We start from the raw sequence: 18,652 nt of genomic DNA, 5'->3' as shown, positions 1-18,652 counted from the left end.
ATGAGTGAACGGTCCCTAATATAGATCTGTCCCATGGCAATGACCAGCATGTTGTGGATTTCTAACACATGCAAAGCAGTGAAGGAGCTTGAACCCCAAATACAAATATTTTAAGTGTTCAAATTTCCCTTTTTTTTTTTTTTTTTTTTACATAGGACCAGACACATTGATGGCATCTTGCTATAAATTTATGACACACTGATGAAAAAGACCTTGGAGGAACTTGTAAAGCGAAGTCACCAAGGCCATGTATCTTTAGGTGTCCATTGTGGAGACTGTATATATGCCTGTGTAAGAAGCGTTGGGGTGAAAGGGTCATTACCTTTGGTTGAAAACGGTGAGGGGGTCATTATGCATGTAAGAAAATCTTTGTTCTCTTCAATTAACAATTCTATAAAACGAGAACTGTCTTAGGAAACTGGGCTTTATGAATTCAAAGTATACTTTATCAAATTCTTTATATCTCATGTTTAAAACTATTTGAACAAATAAATATTGAACATTAGACTTTGCCTGTTCTTTTCAATGGAAAAAATATAAACTCTGATAATAGGATTTATATTTTTCCTACTATTCCCCCTTAGACAATAGTAGGAAAAACTGTTGGTCCCCACAAAGTTTTCATTCATCTCACCACTCTCTTCCCCATTTGTGAGGAGGAATATGAAGCTGCCCAGGCTCCCCTTTTAATCACAGAGTCCAAGACTAGGGAGTCAGATCGCCTGTTAAAATTACCATATGGCACCATGCATCTTGATTTGTATTTGCAGCCTTCCTACTACTTGGCTTAAGTTGTAAAAATCACAGGTAACTATGGTCCAGTGGCAAAGTTGTGTATCTCTTTGGGTTCTTTGTTGCACTTAGTAACTCTCGTTAACTTAAACAGAGCGACTTTAGTGGAAGAATATTGGGGATGTATAGAATTGATGAGAAAACCAAAGAATCAGGGTTGACATAGGCAATAAAGCAATCCTGGAGTTCCAGGAACCATGAACTACTTAAAACTACTAAGTCTCACCAGGCCTTGTACTAATTGCTGTCTGAGCAGGAATATGGTGGTGCCAGCCATTTTTTGGTCTTCCGTGCCAGTACTCCCAAGGATTTCCCAGGGTAGGAGCATCCAGCTGGCATAGCTTGGGCCATACAACCACACCTTGATGGAGGGAAGGGTGAACCCCTGATTGCAGTCTCACTGGGCCTTATCTAAGACAGACTATCCTTCAAAGGCAAATTCAGATGGAGTTATTGGAGGAAGTTATTTAAGCAGCCAAATGAATCAAGCAGTCACCCCAGGATAGTAGAAAGGATTAAGGACAGATGCAGCCAGTACTACTATTCCTTGGTAATGAGGGTTAGGAAAATGTGCCTATGTGCACTGGCTTTGAGGCAGGTCTCTTTGTCTCTGGCTCTCTCTATTCTCCCCCTCCACCACCCAAGCAGTTACACTTTGCTTTGGGAAATTAGATTTTTTTAAAAGTCCAGTGACTGCTTCAATGTTTACCCTATTTACCCCATGGCACAATTTACCAGTTGTTAAATCTGCTCTATCCATAACTGCCCAGCTGTCAAGAATTTTACATTTTAAGTGTATTTATCAGTAGTGAAACTTTGACCTTTTGGATTCACCTGGTGATTTTAGATGGTTATTAGAGATGATTTGTGTATGTAGCACACACAGTTACCCAATTTTGCTTCATGATTAAAGCTGTAACTTTAAGGAAATACTCAGTTATCCTGCCTAGCTTTGTTATTAGAGAAATGAGGATGGAATATCCTACACCTTATGTGCATTTTCCCCATTTTCAAAGGAAAGTGCAGCCTTTCAAAAAGAAATTAATTTTAATATCCTGAACTGTAGTGAGGGCACATATCTTTTTGCTTTCTTGTTGAACAATTAACAACGGTTATAGCAAACCTCCTAGGTGTAAGGAAAAAAAAAAGGATTCAATGCAATTTTATGAAATTTATTTAAAATAATGATTTAGTGACACTCCTATTTGGGTCCCTGTAAAGCTCCACATTTCTGTAGCTCCTACCTTCAACTTCTAAACTGTTAGTGTAATGCTAAACAAAAAGACTGCAGACATTCTGAGCATCACTTGGAGGTATGGTGGGAAGCTGACCTACTGTGTTTCTTTTTCAGCATCCAGTGTTGGATGAGCCAATAGCTGAAGCTGTCTGTATTATCGCAGACACGGATAAATGGAGTGTGCAGGTAGCCACAAGTCAGAGGAAAGTGACGGACAACATGAAACTAGGCCAGGATGTCCTGGTCTCTAGTCAGGTGTCCAGTTTGCTTCAGTCCATCTTACAGCTCTACAAGCTTCACCTCCCTGCTGATTTTGTAAGTAGCGGTTCTTACATCACCAAAGAAATACAGTTTTAAAATACTTTTAATGACATTTTGCTTATACAGTCACAAACTCAAAAGTTTATTGGAGGTTAGCATAACTAAAACTAGAACGTGCAACATAAAACCAGCAACAGGATAGATTTCAGTAACAGTAGCTCTTCCATGAAACAAATAACAAGGAGTAGCACTGGAATTTTTTGGAACAAGATACACGGTGCAGTAAAAAAGGAATGGGTGGAAAGATCAAGCATAAAAGGAAATTGTAAATCATCCACTGGAGAGCTCATAAGTTCTCCTTTTCTTAGATTGCTATTATAATAAGTAGGCCAGTTTCTGAAGGGATTGTAGTTCCTTCTGTTAAGTGAACATTTTCACAAAGGTGTTAAGAATAAAATAGAATATTGTTTGTGTAAACATTTCAAATTTTGAAGTACTATACACATGTAATATCAATTGCTGCTTTTTTTTTTTTTTTTTTTTTTTTTTTGAGACAGGGTCTTACTCTGTCACCCAGGCTGCAGTAATGCAATGGGGTGATCTCCACTCACTGCAACCTCCACCTACTGTGCTCAAGCGATCCTTCCACCTCATCCTCCTGAGTAGCTGGGATCACAGGCATGTGCCACCACACCAGCTAATTTTTGTATTTTTTGTAGAGATGGGTTTTGCTGTGTTGCTCAGGCTGGTCTTGAACTCCTGGGCTCAAGCAATGTGCCCACCTCTGCCTCCCAAAGTGCTGGGATTATAGGTGTGAGCCATCGCACCTGGCCTAATTGTTTCTTTCCAAATGGAATTTAAAAATCACTTTTGTAACAATGCTTTAAATACAAACAACAAACAGAGCCTATAAACTCTTAGAAAACTGTCAGTAGCTCCCTGCTAGCCAATGGAATTAACATCCACAACAAAATCTTTTCCGAATCTGTGTATGTGCCGAGAAATTGAAAGAAAGAGAAAATACATTTAGAGAGGGAGGGAGAAAGGTTTCAAAAGAAGAAAAGCTTTTTTAGTGATAATGAACACGAGAGAGAGAGAGAGAGAGAGAGAGAGAGAGAGAGAGAGAGAGAGAGAGAGAGAGAGGAGAGAGAGAGGAGAGAGGAGAGAGAGAGGAGAGAGGAGAGAGAGAGGAGAGGGGAGGGGGGGCGGAGAGGCAGGCTTATGGGCATATGGCATATAGCTAGTTAAAGCTTGGACGGGCTGACCTCAGAGACAGGTGTGTGAGGAAAAAGTCTGCTTTCTTTGCTCTTTCCTCTCGTCTGCATAGCGCTGTTCTCTGCAGCACAGCCCAAAACCAGAATATCTGTTATCTGCCTCCTGGCCTCCAAAAATGATGCAAAGCTGTTTACCCAACAAAGCAGGAAGCTTTTGAACATTAATTACCTACGCTAATTGCTAATGCAATGGTCATTGGCCTGGGTTTTTATGACTGAATCTATAGTGTACCCATTCCTCAAAGAGTCAAGACTTTTATGGCTTTGAAGAAGGTGCTGTGAATACCGTCTGCGTGTTACCAAAGTCCTGACAGTGTGGCAAGGCAGGAAGACCACACTGCGTGGCTGGGTTATGGTCTAGGCTTTGCCATTGGTTAGTTGTGTTACAGTAGACAGTCCTGAGACTCTCCAAACCTCAGCTTTCTTATTTTTAAAATGAAGATAGTACCTGTTCACCAAGGGTGCTATGAGAATCTTCTGAAAATTAGGAATATGATAACTGCTTTTTACTGCCAAAGCACCATGCCAATATAAGATACTTTAAAAGCTGTGTATGTTAGCTTTAGAGTCCAATAGCCTGGAGTTAAATACAAGTTCTGCTCTTTCCTAACCATGTAACCTTTCAAAGCCTCAATTTCCTTATCTGCAAAGCTGGGGAAATAAGAGACCCCATCGCATATGGTTATGAAATTATATTAGAGAATTAATGTAGAGCATTCGGAATGGTGTTAGATGTTATAAGCATTCAGTAAACAGCTACTGTTAGTATGATAGTTAATAACAGTTTCATGAAGCAGTATTAAAGGCAAAGACTGACAACACCTTTATTCCACACTCTATCTTTATTTTCCAAACTCTGTATTTTAAGCCGAAGCATACTCTTGTAAGACATCTGTCCTGCGGCAATATAAGAAGCATTTGTGGATTATTATGATCTTATTTTTCATTCTACAGTTGTAGGCAGTTTTTCCTTCTAGAAGCAGGTTGAATTATGCTGATTTAGAGGCTAATGTTTCCTTTTCTGTAAGGGAAGGAATGTGTATTAGACTTCATAGTTTCTTATAAGTATTTGCCAAACTTTTATATTTCATTCTATGATACACAGGTCTTGTCATAATTGGTATCTTGGTTATCAAAGCAATAAACTGTTATAGTTAATTCTTTTTACTTCATTTGGACAGAAGTATGTTCAAGCACTTAGTAGTATGAAAGCCTTATTTTAACCCAACAAAACCAAGATTAAAGAAAGTTTTATCTGCAATTTAAAATTTGCCTAAAAAATTACTTGAATGAAACCTGTGATTTAAATGGCTTTTAGAACCTTCAATACAAAAAGAGAAAGAAGCTATTTGAAATTTCAGAAATTAAAAATTGGAGAAATCCATCTCAGGAATAAAAATCACAGAAAGAGGAGTTAAAAAGCCCCCAGCATGGTTCGATTGAATACTCAAGTATTTTTTTAAATGGGTTTTTTTTGAGACAGAGTCTCATTTTGTTACCCAAGCCATAGTGCAGTAGTATGATCTTGGCTCACTGCAGCCTTGACCTCCTGGGCTCAAGCAATTCTGCTACCTCAGCCTCCCAAGTAGCTAGGATTAGAGGTGTGTGCCACTATGCCCAGGTAATTTTTTAATTTTTGTAGAGACAGGGTCTCACTATGTTGCCTAGGCTGGTCTCAAGCTCCTGGACTCAAGTGAACCTCCTACCTCAGCCTCCCAATGTGCTGGGATTACATGCATGAGCCACTGTGCCTGGCGAAAAGTTGTCTAAATGCTTGGATTTCATGTCTAGTATATATTCATATAGACCAGAGTTCTTATTTCCACATTGCATCATAGTTTTCATACAGACTGTAAACACTATAATTACTTTTTCAAAAGAGAAAGGATTTAATGTAGTATGAATACTTTTTAATATGTTGTAACTCTTACTGAAATTTTTTTATTTCACTCCATAAGGAACTGAAAGCTAATTAGAGATCCTTTCACCACTTTGTTTACTTGGAGGAGCATTTCTATGAGAACTGGTGAAATCCCTCTTGCTTTATAACTCTTAGTCACTTAGCAGTTGTGCTTCATCCACCTGACACAATGCATTTAAGATTTTAAACTAATGAAAAACTGAAAACATTGCATCTCTCATAGATATTTTTCCATGTCACTGATCAGCCCAGATGGTCAAGATCAACATTTTCAAATGCATCTGTTAATCTTTTTACCTTGAAATAACAGGCCTAATGGTCTAGAAGAAAATTATGTATGATGGAATTACCCTTGCCAAAGCCATCAGGTGTCTTACTGAAGCTGCTTGGGTAGCTCTGCCTGCCAAATGCAAAAGCATTTGCCTCTGGTGAAAGACACAGATGGTTGTTAGTCCCTAAAAAATGCAGCAGAACACCACTCCAAGGGTAAAGATGTCCTGAAAATAATTGCCTTTTCTTTATTGTTACTAAAGACCTAATTAAAATACATTCTTGAAGCAAAAAAAAAAAAAAAAGTTGTGGGGCAGGTTCAAAATGACCTGTTCCAGTCAGTCTCCTGTGGAAACGCATTGGGCCAGAATAATCTGAGATACTGGGGGAAAAAAACAACAAAAGAGATACTGTTTACTAAATTATTTACAAGAACAAACATGCAAATTGCTATGTGGGTAAGTGTAAATTCACATTCTCAAGATTGTTTAGCTATAAAAATTATATCAATAAAGAGTTCTCAATAATGTGGGAAAGGATTATTATAGTTTTTAAAGGCAAGGAATGTACTTTTGGAATGATTTCAACTATGAAAACATACTTGTTTAAAAAGACCAGAATAATGCATATGTAAATCTTAATAGTTAGCAAAAGTAAGCTTTGTTTTACAAGAACCGATTCTTATACCTGGTAGCGATAGGGTTTGCGACGGCTTGTCATTTTTTAAGTGTATTTGAAACATGAGATGAAAACTGTGTAGTTAGAAATGAATTAAGAAAATTCTTAAAATATTGGCAGATATTTGACTTCTCTTCCTCATTATGAATGTTCTTGGCCTTGCAGTGCATCATGCATCTTGAAGACAGACTACAGGAGATGTACCTTAAAAGCAAAATGCTGTCTGAATATCTCCGGGGACACACACGAGTCCATGTGAAAGAATTAGGTGTCGTACTGGGGTGAGTTCTGTGAAGTGCTGCCATGTCTCCCTTTGATGGGCATCCCTAGCATTGTACCCACTGATGTGTTTAGACTGTGCCAACCTAAACTCAGGCCCCGGTCACCCATCAAAGTATGTGGAGTCCATCAGATACGTGCCTCTGCAGCTCCCCAGTGAACAGCATGTTCCTTGTATCTGATTGATACTGGGTTTCACACCCAAACAGTCGCAGGGGTTTAGGCTGGTGGGGCTCTGTTACGCCTCTCCGTGGATTATCTTATGCTTGAAAAGAAAATGTAATCCCACACTGCCCGTTTCTAGTAACTGAGTCACAGGCTGTGGGATGTGCAGCAGCTGCTCGTGTTTACATTTCACTTCCTGGAGGAGGAGCAGGTCGGCACATTCCGCCTGGTGGCAGGAAAGGCCCTTCTGGGCTTGAGCCTGCCTGAGTGTCTGTAGGGTGACAGTGATTTTCTTCCTTTATTATAAGGCCACCGAAGAGGAGACGTGTATGATACTAAAATTGCCTCTCATCCTCCAGGGGGTATTTGCTATAACTTCTCTAGAGGAAGAAATTCTGACCTTTGTTTTACTGTCTGCTTGATTTTTCAAAAGAGAACAAAAACATTGTCCATTTGGGGAACTGCTCCCTCACTCATCCGTGAAGACAATTCCCTGAACTCAGGACAAGAAAATATTGTTTATATTGTGGACGTTTAAATTCTCTAAGCCTGCCTAGGGCCTGGGCCTTCGTATTTTCCTCAGATTTTTCATCTTTCACACCCAGAATGTGATGCCTGTACTGTTTGGCTCTGGGCATTTCCTGTCATAGATTTTTCTTATGTACTTTATTTACTAAGCATTTCCCCCTTTTGAGGTGTTTGCTTTTGCAGTTAACTTGCAACATGTCTCTTTGTGATTTCTTTGCTTTTGTTTCTCTCTCTAGCAGCCTCTTACTTCCGTCCTGCCTTATTAGACTGTCCACTGCTGATGTGTACTTACATTTCGAGGACTTTACCTAGTCCTCGACCCTCACAGGTGTGCATCAATGCCTGTTATCATAAGCTGTGATTCCCCTTTGCACTCTTCTCTAGGTCCTCTTAGTGCATTCCTTATCCCCTTCCACCCGTAGTCAGGGCCAGTAGGACTGAAAGCACTAGAGAACTTCTGTCCACTCTGAAATCAGATCTGTATGCAGCATTACTGGAGGACTAGAAAACCCCATGAAGATACCGTTTTAATTTTTATTTTGAGAAATTCAAGGGAAAGAATTAGGACACATTCCACAGGCTGAAACAGTTGAATTTTTTTTTTTTTTTTTGAGCGGAGTTTCACTCTTGTTACCCAGGCTGGAGTGCAATGGCGCGATCTCGGCTCTCCGCAACCTCCGCCTCCTGGGTTCAAGCAATTCTCCTGCCTCAGCCTCCTGAGTAGCTGGGATTACAGGCACGCGCCACCATGCCCAGCTAATTTTTTGTATTTTTAGTAGAGACGGGGTTTCACCATGTTGACCAGGATGGTCTCGATCTCTTGACCTCGTGATCCACCCACCTCGGCCTCCCAAAGTTCTGGGATTACAGGATTGAGCCACCGCGCCCGGCCAACAGTTGAATTTTTATGACACCTGACATCATTTAGCCAGTGCCCATACTGTATCCACCTCAGCTGGAAGAGAGGCAGCCAATACTGTGTCCATTTGAAACGGTGATGTCTCTTAACTCGGTATCTTTTAGTGTCACCTTGCTCTCAGAATCTTGTGAGGATCTGTCGTATAACCTTTGAACGCATGCCCAAGGTTTAAGAAATTGCTACCATCACCATTTTTCTAAGAGCAATTTGACCTTAGGTGAAAAATCAGTATGCATTTAGGAGTGTTGACTGGAAGAATGCGTTTATAATGAGAAAACCTTCAAGTATGATACAATGAAGTTATACAGGGAATACAGGAAAGTGAGAAAGTCTGGTGGCCCCTGCCATGGGAAAAAGAGCTTTATGTCTCACACAGGCCCAACACACTTCCTGATTTCTCTCCTTGTGCCTCCCTGGTCAGTGTCCACTGGAATATTTTATGAAAAGAATGTTTATTATCCTTCCATCTGTTTTGCTTTTTTGTTAGTTTTAAATGATACTCTATCAAACTTGGTACCTAGAAATAACACTTTCTCATAAAACCATGCTATTTTAAAGTAATACTCTTTTCTTTTCTCAATATTCAGGATTGAATCCAACGACCTGCCTCTGTTGACTGCTATTGCCAGTACTCATTCTCCTTATGTGGCTCAAATACTCTTATAAGCTAAAGCTCAGGATAGTTCTTCCTTGGAAGAAAAAAGTCAAATTCTTGACGGAAGGAGAAAGGAATAAGCTCTCTGTGATGTCAAAAGCATGAGAAGAGCAAACAGAAACAGTCATTCCACCTTTTTCTGTTTTGTTTTGTGTTTTTGCTGTCAAGCTGACGCTTCAGTGAAGACTTAGGTTTACTGGACATAATGGCATTTGTGATTGTCTTGAACACTTCAGGCCATTTGTTACTCATGAATCAACAAAGAGACCTTTTTGGTAGGAGGAAACATAAGCACTACACTAAACACTAAGCTATTGGGACAGATTGCCTTGTGCTGTTTCGGCAGAATAAGGAAAAGTGACTTGAGCGGAGAGGCCAACAGTGTACATAACATTCCAGTAGGAAACTGCTTCCAGGTTTGAGCATGAGCTCCCCAAACTGGAGAAAACATACTTTGCTATACTTAGACAGTCAGAATGCAGACTTTGGATTCCAGGTCAGAGTTTGCTTTTTACACAAGGTGAAACGAAGAAAGCCACACTGTGCCATCTTCAGCTCCAGTGGCGGTAGCAGTGACTATTTGACATAAAACATGTAAAAGAATTGCCTGTTGGAAAGAGTGCTTTAGGGACCCACTGTTTTCATTTCTTTTTGGAGTTTACCTTGTTTCAGGTGCAGCCACAGGTAGGTCAGAGATGGATTGTTGGTGCAATAAACCCAAGAATCAATGTAGCCTCTTAATCCCATCAAGATGTAGTTTGTAGCAGCAAAGTGTACAGTCTGAAACCATATGTTTTATCCTTATATTTTAGAGCTTTCAGCAGCCTTTTTAAGAGAGGCCATTTACCAAAGTTATTTCTAGAAGCTCAAGAGTGTTTCTGTTGGTAAGTTCTTCCAGCTGAAGCCACTGTTTTCTTATAGTTAATACAAATAACTATTTGTACTTTAAAAGGCACAGCTGTCTGGGTGGGAAATGAAACCTGCAACAGTTCAGGATGGCTAATGAAAACAATTAGCTTGAACATCTAGAAAAAAATCCATATATGATCTCAATTTTTACATTATCATTTCTGTGCCTTCTAATTCCTCCATCATTTTCAAAACATTTTTCCAGAAATTAACTTACCCATTGTATAAAACCTACCAAAATGAATTATTTCCCAAAGTTCATGCAAAAAAAAAAAACATTCTGTTAATATAAAAGAAACTCTAGTTTACTGATCGTGAAACAGACTATGTACTGATATCCAGGGTAAAGTAAAAGACCTTAAAAAATTGGTCATTAAAAGGAGCCAATCTAGCAAAACTAAACCTCGTCAGCACTTTGCAGTTCTTGAACAGGCTCCGATTCCCTTCCACTGTTTTATGAATTAATTCCAGTTCTTTTCATGTATCTTTGTACCTAAGAAATATGCAGTAACTTCCCTATTAGGGACTAGAATGACTTCAATTTTTTATTTGAGAAAAATCAGAAGTTACCTTTCCCCCTTTTTTAAATGATGCAAAATGTAGATAAGTGTATTAAGATTTGTAAGAACGTTAATTTTCATTTTATGTCATTCATTGAAAATGGAAATGTTCATTCTTTTTAATGTTTTCCTATTTCCTTTTGCCTAGCATTTGACTTTGGTGTTCTATAGTTCCATGACATCATTGTTTGCTGTTGTGTTACAGAGAGAGAAGGAACCTCACCTGTGGCTCAGCTCACCCCCCATCCATTTCTCATTACGTATTAACTGTCAGAGCTGATGTTACAGCTTTTACAGTTTAAAGCATTCCCCTCATCTCTAGTTCCTTTTTTCTTGTTTACATGTTTTGGCACTTTCCCTCATTCACCACCTTCCGGGGCTTCATAGAAAATAACTTGTTACAAAATCAGTTCAATTCTAATGTGGACATAGTGGCATGTTGATAATTAGACCCATATAGGGGACACTGAGCTTTAAATGGTTTGTTCTAAACTCTATACATTAAAAAAATTCAGCCCAGATCCCTCAAAGCCTGAGATTAATTTGCCTCTTAATGTTCCAAAACTCACTCTTGGAAAAACGCCTGTTAGAAAACAGGTGGGTCACGTGTGGGGGTTGTCTCCGCGACACTCAGGATTCCAGTCAGAACCTAATCCTCATGTCTATTGCCTACAAAAATAGACCAAGAATGTTGCTGCTCTTTTATAGTCCTTTAAATATTTAACATTCAAGTTTCTTTGTCTTAAATTCAACCTCTTCCTAAAAGCGAAAAAGAAAACAACTCATGGACTCATGTTGAGATCCACCCGCTCACACATCGTGCACCACCCAGTGGCTTCACTCTGGCTTAGCCGCAGAGGCAAGAAAGGGATCCCACCCACTCCCATGCCCACCTCAAGAAAAAAAATAAAATTTTTTCTAAAAAAGAAAAGAAATCTACCTCAGTTGACAGGATTCCACCTTTAGGGTTTCTTCAACTTATTAAGTCTTACCTGTTGAGTGTAACTTTTGTAGCATCTTGCTTTTCTAAGCAAGCTAGTGAGGCATGACAGAGCAGAAGTCTGTATATGTCCCTGTGATGGACCTCTTTCTAGCATGTTGCAGTTTTATTTTTAATAAATTGATAAGTGAAATGAATGTAAGGTAATTGTGTACGTTTTAGACTATGACAATGAAAAATTAAAATGTAGCTTCCATACTTGTGCATAATTCCAAAGTATTTTATTTTTTATCAGTGTTAAATAGCTTTTTGTACAGGCTTCAATCCATTTTTCTGAAGTGTGCTGTTTTTTAATGAAAGTAACTATAATCTTTTCACATCCCATGGAACTGCCGTTTACACACTGCAACTTTTTAAACTTAACCATATTTTTCAAAATTAACTTTTTTGGAGGGAGATAAAAAAATCCCCGGCTTGCTAAATGATACTAAACTGTTGTTTGGGCTCTTGTAATTAGGTCCTGAGATTTTATAAAAATTTAGTCTGTAACTTTTTAGGTTCTTCACTAGAGTTGGTTGTACATAAAAATAAAGAATATAAAGTGACCCCAAAATTCTTTTAAATGTCTGGATTTTTCCACTACTATGTACTTTTGAGAGTATTTTGTTCATGCATACTTTCACTGTTAAAATGAAAATGTCTTCAGCTTCTCTTGGTAAATGTGAACAATTTGTTTTTTATTGTGCTTGGGGGAGAGGGCATTTTAATTTTTGCCTAAATCAAGCAGTCCCCTCTGAATGTTAATTTTTAAATGTCAAAACATGATGAACCATATATCTTAAAGCAAGTTTGCAATATGCTTAAACTTAAGTGGTATTTCAAAAAAGAGAAAATTCTGGAATTTGTTATTTGAAGCTCTGTAAGAGAAATTGATAGGACTTCGTTTTTGATCAGTTTGAATGGATACCAGTGTCATTGTGTGGGATTTTTTTTTTAAACAACTTGTTTGTGTATTATTTTGATCCATTTTTCTGTGGCATTTGGTGCAATAAACCTTTTGAATTTATCTTGAACATATTTTCCTGGTGCTACATGTGATTTGCTTGTTACATTTAATCAAATATAGAGGTCTCATTTCCAATAATTCATGCTGAAAACAAGCCAATTATATATGTTAGTGGTTTTCAACCAGGGTGTTTTGGAAATGCAGGGACATTTTTGGTTAGCATAATGACAGGTTAGGATTACTGGCACAGAGAAGGTGGGAGCTCAGATGACAGGCAAAATGTCCTGGACCACGAGAGACAGCCCACAGGACGAGGAATTGTCCCACCTCTTGTGTAACCCTTCAATGTCCTGCTGGACATTTATGTGGCTAAGAAAACCCATATATAGTCTGATAATTCTCCTGTACATAATACAATGTATTTTTAACATGATTTTAGTACATAATACATTCTCCAGGAATGCAGCTGTTGTATAAATTGAGGGAAGATTTTTACTTTGTAAGGTTTAGAATGTTAACAAGAAGTGGTCACTTGGTCTTTACCAAGAATTGACATACTTTTGGAAAACTATGTTACCAACATCTATGGTACCCATGGAATTTGAGTCACCAATGCTGCACATCTCTATTGGCCTTCACTCATAGCTACTGCATTCATGAAGACTCTGTATATGGATGCTTACTTCATCTGTCTACTTCATTGTATTTTCTAATCTAGTGCCCCAATAGTTATGGATTAAAGTAGTATTATAAATTACTTTTACATTTATTTTAAATTACAATAGAGTACTATATTGGTTTGATATAAATTGAGTACATTTGTAAATTTCATTTTAGGGTAATAAAGGGGGTATTGTAAAATATTTGCTCTGAAAAGGGACGATGTCCACTGATATGTCTGGTCTCAGGAAAAAATATGCCATTGAATGCAACTGTTGGTACCAACATAAGCCATACTAAGTTATGTTATCTTAAAGACCATGGAGAAAATTACAGTAGATATTTCAAAATCCTTTCTGATAAATGAAAATTTCAAGTATTTTTCCCAGAAGCCTTTTTTTTTTTCCTTTTCCGGCATGCTCAGCTCTCCAAGGTTGGTTCCCCTAATGCGCACTCGGGTAAAAACAGCTTTAAAATTATGCCATTGATAAAAGGATTTAAAAACATGTGCACACCACAGTGCTTTTTGGTTCCCTAGTTCCTGGACCATTCTGTTGGGTGTTTTTTGTATGTTACCCGGATTTAATCCTCACAGTGGATGAGAGGGAGGGGTACTGTGATGGTTAGATTTTTTTTGTTGTTGTTAAGAGACAAGGTCTTACTTTGTCACCGAGCCTGGAGTACAGTGGCATGATCATACCTCACAGTAACCTCATACTTCTGGCCTCAAGTGATCCTCCTGTCTCAGCCTCCCAAGTACTTGGGACTACAGGCATGCACCAACACACCCAGATAATTAAAAAAAAAAATTTATTTTTTGTAGAGACAGGGTCTCTGTTGCCCAGGCTGGTCTTGAACTCTGGGACTTACAGGATCTTCCTGCCTCAGCTTCCCAAAGCATTGGAATTATAAGCGTGAGCCACCAGGCCTAGCCTGTGATGGTTAATTTTGTGTCAACTTGGCTAGGCTATAGTACTCTGATATTTGGTCAAACACCAATCTGGATGATGCTGTGCAGATATTTCTTATGTGAGTTAATATTTAAGTCAGTAGACTTTGAATAAAAATGATTATCCTCCATAATGTGGTAGGCCTCATTCAATCTGTTGAAGGTTTTAAGAGAAAGACTGACGTTCCCCCAGGAAGAGAGAATTCTGCCTGCAAACTGCCTTCAGGCTCAAGCTGCAACATCAGTTCCTCCCAGGGTCTCTGCCCTGTTGGCCCACCCTGCTGCATTTGGATTTGCCAACTTCCACAATCACTGGAGCCAAAATAAAACATCTCTAAACTTACTTTAAGCCTAAACACCTCTCCCAGCTCTTGTGTGCCTGTGCATACACACACACACACCATTGGTTCTGTTTCTCTGGAAAACCCTGACTGATACAGGTACTTACGAGATTAGCCCAATGATATGGCATGATAACCCAAAATAGAGTTGAGTAGGATCAAAAAATCATCATTCCAAGTTACAGGAAGTAGACTTTAAGCAATTACCTTTAACATAATAAACACTACCAACTTGAGAATTAGCCCATAAAGGTTGACATAGATGTCACATAGTCTCTGAATATGTGTTTAAAAGAACTGAAAAACAGAAGCAACCCTCTGAGAAGGAAGAAGGTAACATTTTATTAAAAGTGGAGGAAAAGTCTGGGCATGGTGGCTCATGCCTGTAATCCCAGCACTTTGGGAGGCTGAAGCAGGTGGATCACCTGAGGTCAGGAGTTTGAGACCAGCCTGGCCAACATGGTCAAACCCTATCTCTACTACAAATACAAAAATTAGCTGGGCGTGGTTGCAGGAACCTGTAATCCCAGCTACTCTGGAGGCTGAGGCAGGAGAATCATTTCAACCCGGGAGGCGGAGATTGCAGTGAACTGAAATCGTGCCATTGCACTTCAGCCTGGGTGACAGGACGAGACTCCTACTCAAAAAAGAAAAAAGCAGGGGCAGGCAGGGAGGAAGAGCGTTCCCTTTCTATAAAGATTCATCCCTACAGTTACATATTAATTCCTGTAAGTTATGCCTCTCCCTCTTTTTTCTTGAGGATATCAAAATCATCAGTTATCCCTTTCCCTCACCTTTAGGTTCTCAATTTATTTTTTTCTACTCAAAATATATATTTTTTAAATCCCCTTATGTTAAGCCCTTCCTTCTCCTATGCCCTCTCTTTTTATCCTGTCTTTCCTTTATCGAGAGCTAAACATTTTCTAGAGAGCTTTACTTGCTTTTCACTTCTTTGCTTCCTATTCATTCTCTACGCGCTGCCACCTGGCTCCCACTCCCCACCACCTCACAGAGAGCTGAGGGTTCAGCTCTATGTCCTTCCTTCCCACCATGACAAGTTTTTTTCCCACGTCTAGTCAGCACTGAGAGCTGTCGAAACAACCTTCCTTATGTCTCAAATGCATTACCTTTGCACCTTTCTTTCGGCCTTACAACAATCCTTCCTCATTCTCAATTGAGTTACCGAAATGCCTTCCAAACACACCACCTTTTCATAATCAAGCAGCTCTAATCAGTCCTCCCAGCTGATGCCTCCATCTTTCTAAAATGAACATTTAACCCTGTCACTTCTTTATTTAAAGGTCAGCCTAGGCTGAGAGTGGTGGCTCACACCTGTAACCCCTACACTCTGGGAGGCCAAGGTGGGTGGATCACCTGAGGTCAGAGTTTGAGACCAGCCTGGCCAACGTGGTGAAACCTTGTCTCTACTAAAAATACAAACATTAGCTGAGCATGGTGGTGCGCACCTGTAATCCCAGCTATTCAGGAGGCTGAGGCAGGAGAATCACTTGAACCCAGGAAGTGAAGGCTGCAGTGAGCCAACATCGCACCATTACACTCCAGCCTGGGCAACAGAGACTCCATCTCAAAAATATAAAAGTCAGCCCAGCCCTCGGCACTCAAATGACCCAGCTGATTCATCTTCTCCAGCCTCATCACCGGATACTCCTGTGTTCTATCTTCAGCCACATTGAACCACATATACTTCCCCAGAGGTGCTAGGTTATCATTGTCTTTGCCCTGTTAAGTGTATTCTTCCTAGAATAGACTTTCCTTTGCCTCATCAAACCCCCATCCCCATTCCCTCTTCCCTTTGCCTCATCAAGTCCCCCCTGTTCCTAGCACAAAATTCAATTCATCGTCAGTCCTCCAGCACCTTGCTACTCAAGGTCCCCACACCAGCAACAACTAACTGCACTTCCTGGGAGCTTGACAGAAATGCAAAACCTCAAACCCCGTTTCAGACCTACTGAATCATAATTTGCAACTTAACATGATTCCCCGTTGATGCGTATGACCTTTAAAATGTAAGATGACTGCTCTCAAACTCGAGTGGATGAGGAAAAGAATGTATCAATCATTGAGACTGAAGTTCATGTATTGGAATGAAGGGAGACAACGAGAATATTTGCCAGCAAAGAACTGAATTACGTTAAAAGTGTCTATCACATGTACATACATTTTACAACACTGAGGTGGCTATTATATGAAGGAAAAAAACTATCAGAAATCCAGAAGGGGAAAATAATGAATGGAATAGAAGATAGAACTTAAGAAACATTTTGTGATTTAAAAAGAGAGATTTGGGACATTATAGAAAAAGCAGTTTAGAGACTTGACGAATTTCCAAAAGCATTTACAAGAACATTTTTGGGTGAATGTATACAAGAATCCTGTTAAATCCCCTAAATTGTAGTTTTTAGAAACACCATAATTAAGCTCTCTAAACTTAAGTTTATAAATGGAAAACCAAACTCAAAAGCATCAATATACAATATCTCCCTTTTCAACCATCTATTTTGATAAGAAAGCTTGTGATACTGTCTATAGGTCTAAGCTTTTAAAATCCCCCCAAGTGGCCCAGTAACACAGACAAATTTCTACTTTTTAGAGGCTTTCAGTGCATGGTTCTGATTCTTGCAGCTTAAGAATGGAAAATGTGTTGGCATCTCAAGTAAGAGTACTAATGATAGCCACTCATTGGCGGCTATGTGTGAGGCATTGCGTTGGAGGCTTTTCACATGTGGTATTCATTATTTGCTCTTGAATATATAAGAGCACTTGTTCCAATTTATTTTCCCTGAAGTGGATTCATGTAAAAGAGGGATTGAGTATTTATTGAAGCATCCACACAAACTCTGCAGGATAGTCCAAAAAATGAACTTGTGTGACAAGTATCTAATGTATCTCTGGAAATTTAGAAGAAAGCCTCATTGATAAAAAGAGAAATTATTAGAAGGCTGAGGCAGGAGAACTGCCTGAACCCAGGAGGTGGAGGTTGCGGTGAGCCAAGATTGCACCATTGCACTCCAGCCTGGGTAACAAGAGCGAAACTCCATCTCAAAAACAAAAAAAGAGAAATTATTTTGAATGATTCAGTATGTTGTTCATTTCTGGAATGGATGGAAGGGAGTATGACCAAATGCTCAACTAACTCTCATGAATAATGGGTTAAACCAGCCTCAGGTGCCTCTTGATGTGATGCACTGAGCACAAAGCTACATCACTTATCTGGGATTCCTGACAAAAACACATAACCTGAACCCACTCCCGAGGAAACATCAGACAAGCCCATTTACATTCCTCAAAAATGTCCGTGTTCTGAAAGACCAGACTGAGGAACTCTTCCAAATTGAAGGAGACTGAAGAGACGTGATAACTAAATGTAATACATGGTCCTAGACTGAATCCTGGATCAGGATATAACAAAGGTTATCAGTGAGTACCTTGTTGTTGCTGTTATTATTTAAGACAGTCGGGCTCTTTGTCGTGCAGGCTGAGTGCAGTGACGAAATCATAGCTCACTGCAGACTTGAAGGTTTGTGCTCAAGCAAACCTCCCACCTCAGCCTCCTGAGTAGCTGGGATTACAGACGTACAACCACACCTGCCTAATTTTTTATATTTTCATAGAGACAGGGTCTCACTATGTTGCCCAGGTTGCTCTCAAACCCCTGGGCTCAAGTGATCCTTCCACCTTAGCCTCCCAAAGTGCTGGGATTATAGGTGCAAACCACCACTATCTGCTATTTAAGAAAATATGACTATGAACTTTAGATTAGGTAATAATATGCTGTATCAATGTTAAATTTCCTGAATCTTATACATTGTACTGTGGTTATGTGGGAGAGTGTCCTTGTTCTTAGGAAATACACCCTGAAATATTTAGGAGTGAAGGGTCTAGGCTGTAGACCATTTAATCCACAGGGTCTGTGCCTATAGTCCTAGCTACCTGGGAGGTCGAGGTGGGAGGATGGTTTGAGCCCAGGAGTTCAGGGCTGTGGTGCAATGTGGTTGTGCCCATTGAGTAGCCACTGCACTCTTTAAAAAAAAGACAAGAGAAGTTGGGGGGGGCATCATGTCTGCAACTTGACCTCAAATGGTGCAAGAGAGAGAGTGCAAGAAAGCAAACACTAAAGCAAATAAAATGAACAACAGATGGGGCTGGGGAAAGAGTATATCAAGAGTTATTTGTGCTGTTGTTACAACTTGCTCTACAAATTTGAAATCAAAATAAGAAGTCTTTTAACAGACTTTCTTAATGCAAAAAATATACCAACTGGATTTGGTGAATGATAGAGGCGTTTGG

General features: G+C 39.4%; 2 protein-coding genes and 1 non-coding gene across 21 annotated transcripts in view; 1 reads left to right on the top strand and 2 right to left on the bottom strand.

The window, feature by feature from the left end:
- FNIP2 (folliculin interacting protein 2) overlaps positions 1 to 12,465 on the top strand; it is a 146,496-nt gene extending 134,031 nt beyond the window's left edge. For 13 of the 17 annotated variants that reach the window (XM_035292783.3, XM_078366354.1, XM_035292781.3 and 10 more), the window contains 3 exons: positions 2,144 to 2,344; positions 6,599 to 6,714; positions 8,912 to 12,465. In XM_035292783.3, coding sequence (XP_035148674.3) covers positions 2,144 to 2,344; positions 6,599 to 6,714; positions 8,912 to 8,990 — 396 coding nt within the window. In that variant the 3' untranslated portion in view covers positions 8,991 to 12,465. The remainder of the gene's footprint in view (positions 1 to 2,143; positions 2,345 to 6,598; positions 6,715 to 8,911) is intronic. The other 4 variants (XR_013532841.1, XR_013532838.1, XR_013532840.1 and 1 more) reach the window with 1 other exon arrangement.
- The window catches only part of SPMIP2 (sperm microtubule inner protein 2), a 181,868-nt gene that overhangs the window by 48,386 nt on the left and 114,830 nt on the right, over positions 1 to 18,652 (bottom strand). The window contains exon 5 of one of the 3 annotated variants that reach the window (XM_008992538.5): positions 2,412 to 4,585. The exons of the other annotated variants lie outside the window; for them this stretch is intronic. Within the exon in view, the coding sequence (XP_008990786.1) occupies positions 4,571 to 4,585 (15 nt within the window). The 3' untranslated portion in view covers positions 2,412 to 4,570. Of the gene's footprint in view, positions 1 to 2,411; positions 4,586 to 18,652 lie in introns of those variants that run through there. 3 annotated transcript variants of the gene reach the window in all.
- LOC118152589 (small nucleolar RNA SNORD55/SNORD39) lies at positions 13,468 to 13,537 on the bottom strand. Its single transcript, XR_004741334.2, has one exon. It is a non-coding gene; the product is annotated as a small nucleolar RNA SNORD55/SNORD39 (small nucleolar RNA).

The sequence above is a fragment of the Callithrix jacchus genome, chromosome 3 (assembly GCF_049354715.1).
Source record: "Callithrix jacchus isolate 240 chromosome 3, calJac240_pri, whole genome shotgun sequence".
Taxonomy (NCBI): domain Eukaryota; kingdom Metazoa; phylum Chordata; class Mammalia; order Primates; family Cebidae; genus Callithrix; species Callithrix jacchus.
This window is presented reverse-complemented; position numbering and strand designations above follow the sequence as displayed.